The sequence below is a fragment of the Mustelus asterias genome, chromosome 23 (assembly GCF_964213995.1).
Source record: "Mustelus asterias chromosome 23, sMusAst1.hap1.1, whole genome shotgun sequence".
In the NCBI taxonomy this organism is placed as follows: Eukaryota; Metazoa; Chordata; class Chondrichthyes; order Carcharhiniformes; family Triakidae; genus Mustelus; species Mustelus asterias.
In genome coordinates this window covers 4,073,872-4,081,351 of record NC_135823.1, presented here as the reverse complement: position 1 = coordinate 4,081,351, position 7,480 = coordinate 4,073,872, and the positions used below count along the sequence as shown (strand labels likewise).

The 7,480-nt window shown below is 42.2% G+C and overlaps 1 protein-coding gene across 1 annotated transcript; it reads left to right on the top strand.

Moving 5' to 3' along the window:
* The first annotated feature begins 1,222 nt into the window (after positions 1-1,222).
* LOC144510482 (uncharacterized) lies at positions 1,223-5,881 on the top strand. Its single transcript, XM_078239938.1, has 2 exons — positions 1,223-1,288; positions 1,625-5,881. Exon 2 carries the CDS (start codon positions 1,949-1,951, stop codon positions 2,444-2,446), a length of 498 nt encoding a protein of 165 aa, XP_078096064.1. The 5' UTR covers positions 1,223-1,288; positions 1,625-1,948; the 3' UTR covers positions 2,447-5,881.
* The last annotated feature ends 1,599 nt before the right edge of the window (positions 5,882-7,480 follow it).

Below are 7,480 nucleotides of genomic sequence, written 5' to 3'. Positions count from 1 at the left end.
GGGTAAGATGGGTATAGAGGGATATGGGCCCAATGTGGGCAATTGGGATTAGTTTAGGCATTTTAAAAAAAGGGTGGCATGGACAAGTTGGCCCGAAGGGCCTGTTTCCATGCTATAAACCTCTATGACCCTATGACTCTATTCAAAAGCCGACAATAATCAACTCCTGATGAATTAAGTCACTGTGCCAGATCTTGATGTGACATTTCGTTTGAGATTTCTGACAGTAAATCCTCACCTTCTAATATCCTGTAAAAGGAGTTTACAAAATCAATACCAGGGTGAAATTCAGATCAGACAATTCAAATTGCTTTGGAACATTCTTTCTTCTCTATTGTTCATTCCTTCATGGTTTTTGGGTATCGCTGGATGGGCCACTCTATGTTCTCCATTCCTATTGCCCTTCAGAAGCTGGTGGTGCGATGCCTTATGCACCTCAGGTACAGGAGAAGGTCATTTTGCCCATCAAACATTTGACAAAGTTCTCTCCCTCCCCCATTCCCTCCGCTGGCAGCACAGCACGGGGATGCACGATATTGCAAGATGAGAAAGAATAATAAATGTACTTTAGCAGAGAATTAAAAGTGTCTAATCTGTGCCATGTAACACAACGTACATACACAAGACATCTCCTAACTTGCTGTATTAAATGACAGCCTTCTCCTGGGAGACAGCAGAGCCAACCTTTCCAGAGTCTGCACCCTCCCTGGATTCACTTCCTTTCCCTTCAGTTGCTGCAAGTCCCCAATTTCCCCCAGAATGAGAAAAGAAATGGAAAGGAGGAGACATTGATTTCCTCACTGACGTTGCACAGAGGAGGAAGTTGTAGTCTGAAGCTCATTGGCCAACGTCCGCACTGACGTCACAATGGAGAATGCCTCAATCAGCCAATAGCAATCATTCTGCTCCGCGGTGACGTCTCCGGGCTCCAGTGCGCAGGCCCGGTGCGCGGACACGGGAGCCCCGCCCCGCCCCCACCCATTGTTCCCCTCCCCCCTCCACCTCCACGAGCCAAGGTATCCAAGCAACCGGCTGACGGCTCCAGCCAGAGCGAGAAGCCGCTCGGTGATCTCCCCCTCCCCCGCGACTGTGCATGTCCAAGGGAGAGGGGAAGCTGCGCATGTGCGGGAGTCCGCCACCACCCCCCCCTTAATGTTGAGGTGTTGGCCAATGGAAAACGTTGGAGGACCGGAAGGACTCTGGTCCTCCAGCTAATTATACCACGGGCTTTGTGTGAATGAAGATTGACCTTCAGACGGACTGAAACTCCTTCCTGGCGCCAACATCTGTAAGTAAAACACTTTCTTTTCTCATTCTGGGGGAAAATTTTAATCCAGTAATACAGACATATATCTGGCAGCCTGCATGGAGATTTTCAGCTCTCTGTGTCCAGGACAGGAAGCAGTGAGCATGGATCTGTCAATCAGCCTCAATCAACACCTTCAGGAGAATTGGGAGGGTGAATATTAGATACAGCAGAGTGAGAATGGAGGGAGAGTGTGTGGGATGGAGATTTACAGCTTTTGGGAATGAGAGGAAAGAATGTTCCATAGAAACTAGAATTGTCTGTTCTGAATTTCTTTCCTGTACTGACAGTGGTGATTTTTGTAAATTCCTTTTATAGGCTATCAGAAGGTGAGGATTCACAGACAGAAATCTTAAACCAACTGTCACATCAACATCTGATAGTCACTCAGTTCATAATGACCTGAATATCATTAACCTTTGAATCTAGAAGGAAAATGTTTCTCTGTTCTGTCTGCTTCAGAAGGCTTTAAACATCAGTGTGACTGGAAAAGCACTGAGACATGCACACACACACACGAGTGAGAGTGTTCTAATGTACTGACCATACCCGTATTCTGTCTGTGGACAAGGCTCAAACTGATCATCCAACCTGGAGAGTCATAAGAACACCAGCATCACTTTTAACTTTCAAAAGCAAACTATGGAGAAACCATGGAAATGTGAGGACTGTGGGAAAGGATTCAGGGTCCCATCTCAGCTGGAAATTCATCGACGCATTCACACTGGAGAGAGGCCATTCATCTGCCGTGTGTGTGGAAAGGGATTCACCTGTTCATCCCACTTGCTGAGACATCAGCGAGTTCACACCGGGGAGAGACCATTCACCTGCTCTGATTGTGGGAAGGGATTCACTCAGTTATCCACTCTGCAGAGACACCAGCGAGTTCACACTGGGGAGAGACCATTCATCTGCTCTGATTGTGGGAAGGGATTCACTCAATTATCGAATATGCAGACACATCAGCAAGTTCACAAGCAATTCCCGAGGTTGGATTCTGCTGTTTTTGCTGCTGCTAATCACATCCAGGACAGAACCATGTTCGTTCTGACAGTTGGTGACATGGGAGGGTCGAAAGGTTTCTTTCTGCTGGACTGGCCAGTCTCACAACTTTGCTTCCAGTGGGCTGATGCTCTTTGAACCTGGGAGAGCACATTGCCACTGAAATAGAAAAAAGCTGATGAACAACATTTATTTCATCCTGGGTTTTAAATAGTTTTTTTCCTACCACTACAGGTAGATCTAAAATGAATACATTTGTCTCTGTTCCATTGAGTCTACAGCACAGGGCCAGGCCAGTTGGCTCAATTGGTCTATGTCATTATTTATGCTTCACATGAGCCTCCACCCACCCCTCTTCATCTCCTCCCTTTAGGATATCCTTCTATTCCTTTCTCCCTCATGTATGTATCTAGCTTCCCCTTCAATGTATTCATGCTATTCACCTCAACCACTCGCTGTGGTAGTGAGTTCCACATTCTCACCACTCGCTGGGTAAAGAGGTTTCTCCTGAAATCCCTATTGGATTATTGAACCCCTTCATAATTGTAAATCAGGTCACCCTTCAGTCTTCTCTTTTCTGGAGAAAAGCTACCCCTGCTTTTCCTGAAGGTTAAATGCTCTCTTTTCTGGGATTATTCTTGTGAATCTTTGTTACTCCTTCTCCGATGCCTCTATTTCCTTTTTCTAAATGGAGATCACAAATGTTGACAGTGCTCCCAGCGTAGTCTAATCCTGGTTCGAAACAAGTTGACCATAACCTCCCTGCTTTTCAATTCTCTTCCTCTAGAATAGAACCCTATATATGGGTCTCACACTTTAGGAAATATGTGAAGTTCTTAGAAAGGGTGCAGAAGAGATTTATGAGACTGGCTCCAGGGATGAGGGACTTCAGTGAGTTGGAGAGACTGAAGCAGATGAAATTTCTCGCTTTAGATCAGACAGGCATTAGGATCGGGTATGTGGCCTTCAGCCCATGAATCGATGCTGGCTGTCTGTAGGTCTAACCATTGCCCCGTTCTATCCCCGTGTCTCTCTGGGTTTATTTCCATTTTCCTGGTGAAAATTTCCATCATCTCTGCTTCTGTTCCTCTTGAAGGAAGTGGGCTCCAGACCATTACCACTCGCTCCATGAGCACAGAATGAGTCCATTTGGCCCATTTTACCTCTGCCAGCTCTTTGCACTTATTTAATCCCATTGTTGGACTATTTCATTTTCTTCTCAAAAATGTGTCGAATTTCCTTTTGGAAGATACGTCCAATCAGCTTCCTGCACCTTTTACATGCAGTGAATTCCAAATGACAACAACTCGCTGTGTTTTAAAACAAATAATTCTGGACAGCGTGTGTCTGGAGTTTCACAGAGTCTTCAAAATGGTGTCAAAGACATGGTTATTAAACAAAATTGAGACTCAATCTTTATCAGTGATTTAGGTGAGGACATTCAGTATAATATATCCATGTTTGCAATCAATTTGAACAGAATTGCATTTCTGAAGCACCTCTCATATCCACTGGATTTCCAACAGAGTTTTACAGTCAATGAAGTACTTTTGAAGTGTAATCACTGTTGTAATATAGGAAACTGTGTGTATGCATGGGGAATCAAATTTGGATTTGGAATTAAGTCACTTGCATCACGTATTCACTGTAACAAGGTCAAGGAAGCCCTTTAACCTCCAACATGTGGCTCCCTGCAGCCATTTCACATTCTGTAACTTTTCAGTATTAATTGTGCATTGATTTTGTGTTAAAAGCCAGTCCTGAAACTAAGGATTATTCAGTAATGAACCTTGATTAATTTATCATTAGTGAATCGATGTAATAGATAATCCTATTGTAAAGGGGAGATTATATTTGAAAAAAATAACACTATATCAATGTAAATGTTTAAATAAACTGCAGAGCCAGCAGAAACTGTTTGAAAAATAAATTATTTTCCAATTTTGATAAGATACAGGATCTCATATTCTGCCAAGATATGGCTCATTGTTCAATCTGAAGATGAGAAAGAAAGAAAGCTATTATCTGCTACAAGGATATGGGACACATGCAGGAAAAAGGGATGAGCGCTCCTTTAGAGTTAGCAATTGTTGGTGCAGAATCGATGGGCCGAAGACCCTTTTTTGCGCTGCATAATTCTATGACAAACTGTCTTTTTAAGAAGTGTAAAATCAGTAAAATACTGTGGATGCTGGAATCTGAAACAAGAGCAGAGGCTGCTGGGGAAATTCAGCAGCTTTGGCAGCAACGATTAGGAGAGAAAGAGTTAATGTTTTGAGTCCTTTGACTCTCTGCTTCCTCTCCTAATAGATTCTGCCTGACCTGCTGAGTATTTGCAGCATCCTATGTTCTTTCTGAATGAGTTAATCTTGTATTAATCAAATATATTAAAGATTTCTGTATGAATTAACCACCAGTCAGTAACAGATGCTTGAATAAGTAGTGAGCCTTAATTGAGTTATAATTAATCAATCAGTAGTTATAGTAAAAGACTGAGTTTTATGTGCTGTAAAAATGTAAAAGTTTAATTGCTGTGTATGTAAAGAATGTGGAATGAAGATAAATGTACTGGCAAGAGAGACCTTCAAACTCTGATTAGCCTCAGCATTTGAAACTGTGTGAATAAGGGATTGTATAGAATCAGATAAAGGGACCGTATGTAACAGTTCTATTGTATTCCTGGATATGATAATGAGAGAAGGTGGTGTAAGTAATTGGGGATCCAATTAACCTAGTGACCAAATTGACCAATTGTCATGTTACAACAGGCCCAACACTGACATGAGGTAATGGTCACTTTGGGGATTAAAGTCGAGGTTCCGAAGGTCTTCCTTGCTAACTGAGTACTGAAAACTCCCGAGGCTGAGTTCCAAGGGAATTACTGTCAAAGAAGGAGCCAGAGAGGGTTACGCTTCTCCAGACTGAACACCCGCATGAAGCTGTAAAAGTCAATGCTTAAAGTTGTTCAGTAAACCTTTTTCATTGAATAAACTTCTTTTTAAATTTACCATCCAGAGAATTCTGCCTTTGCCTTAATTGGTTGAAGTTTTGCCTGAATCAAAGTGAATTTATTAAATGGTGAGTTGGGGGGTGGCTGAAATCAATTCAGTTCGAGATAACAAGATCAGAGAACAGAAATCTTCAATTTAAACACTTGCATTTCTATAACGCCTTTCACAACCACAGGATGTCTCCAAGAGCTTTACAGCCCTTTTAAAGTGTATTCACTGTTGTAATGTGGGAAACGCAGCAGCCAATTTACACACAGCAAGATCCCACAAACTATAACTACCAATGTGATAATGAGTGGATGATGTGTTTTTAGTGATATTGATTGAAGGATAAATAGATACATATTTTATTATTTTTATTTAAATGTTATTTAATATTTTTAAATATTTATTATGTAAATAAATAGTAAAATAAATAAACACACCTGCAGATAGCTCAAAATGGTCTCCATTTTTATTGAAAGGGAGTTGTTTGTTACTGTCTTCAGAACAGCGTGATAGCTGTTGGTACTTTGTTAATATTAACTTGCTGGCTTGCAGTCATGAGTTGATTGTAACTTTAGAAGGCTTGGTCACAGACAACTCACGATGCATGCTGGCTGTTGATAATGTGTTTATGTTGGGTTGTTTATAAATTTACTATTGTGAAATTATAAAGTGTTTTGATTGAAATATATTTAGATGGATTGTTGTGTAGCCCCGCAGGTTCATATGCAGTCGGTCGAAACCCCGGAAGGCGAAACCTGGGAAAGTTACAGATAAATTATAATGCGTATCAGTGGTTGCTATTGTGTTTCTATTAAGTTGATGTTTATGTATTTGTTACAATGAAACTATAGTGTGGTTTGATTGTAATGTTTTGGATTCAAAATTGTAATGTATTTTGGGTTGTATTTGTGAATTGTTTAAATAAAAAGATTCAGCCATGCTGAAACCAAAAGAGAAAATATTGGAAAATCTCAGCAGGTCTGGCAGCATCTGTAAGGAGAGAAAAGAGCTGACATTTCGAGTCCAGATGAGCCTTTGAAAAGGCTGGAAGACCCAGACAGACAATGGTCATTGAGCCGGCTTTGTCCCAGTTTCCCCCCTCACCCGCACATGCGTATTACCCCATTGCACACTTCCAACTCACTGCCTCTCACGTATCCGGCCAATAAGAACTAGGAGCAGGAGTAGGCCATCTGACCCCTCGAGCCTGCTCCGCCATTCAATAAGGTCATGGCTGATCTTTTTGTGGACTCAGATCCACTTACCCGCTCGCTCGCCATAACCCTTAATTCCTTTACTGTTCAAAAATGTATCTATCCTTGCCTTAAAAACATTCAATGAGGTAGCCTCAACAGCTTCACTGGGCAAGGAATTCCTCAGATTCACAACCCTTTAGGTGAAGAAGTTCCTCTTCAACTCAGACCTGAACCTGCTCCTCTTATTTTGAGGCCATACTCCTTAGTTCAAGTTCCACCTACAAGTGGAAACAACCTCCCTGCTTCTATCATATCTATTCCCTTCATAATCTTCTATATTTCTATAAGATCTCCCCTCATTCTTCTGAACTCCAATGAGTATAGCCCCAGTCTACGCAGTGTCTCCTCATAAGCCAATCCTCTCAACTCCGGAATCAACCTAGGGAAGCTCCTCTGCATCCCCTCCAGTGCCAGTATATCCTTTCTCAAATAAGGAGACCAAACTGTACACAGTACTCCAGGTGTGGCCTTACCAGCACCTTGTACAGCTGCAACATAACCTCCCTGTTTTTAAACTCCATTCCTCTAGCAATGAAGGACAAAATTCCATTTGCCTAATTACCTGCAAACCAACTTTTTGTGATTCATGCACAAGGACACCCAGGTCCCTCTGCACAGCAGCATGCTGCATTTTTTTACCAATAGGAAGAGCTGGAGAACCAGAAGGGCTCTGCTCCTCCAGCCAATCAGAGCGCTGGCTTTCTGTGAATAAAGACTGAGCTTCAGACAGATTAAAGCTTCCTCCTGTCTCCAACTTCTGTGAGAAAACATTTTCTTTTCTCCCCTTTTCCATTTCTTTTCTCATTCTGTGAGGAATTGGGGACTTGCAGCAACTGAAGGGAAAGGAAGTGAATCCAGGGAGGGTGCAGACTCTGGTAAGGTTGGCCCAGGTCTCTCTCTCTCTCTCTCTGCAACTG

Coding starts and splice junctions, on each gene's coding strand:
- LOC144510482 (XM_078239938.1), top strand. CDS start 1,949: ATGGAGAAACCATGGAAATGTGAGGACTGTGGGAAAGGATTCAGGGTC.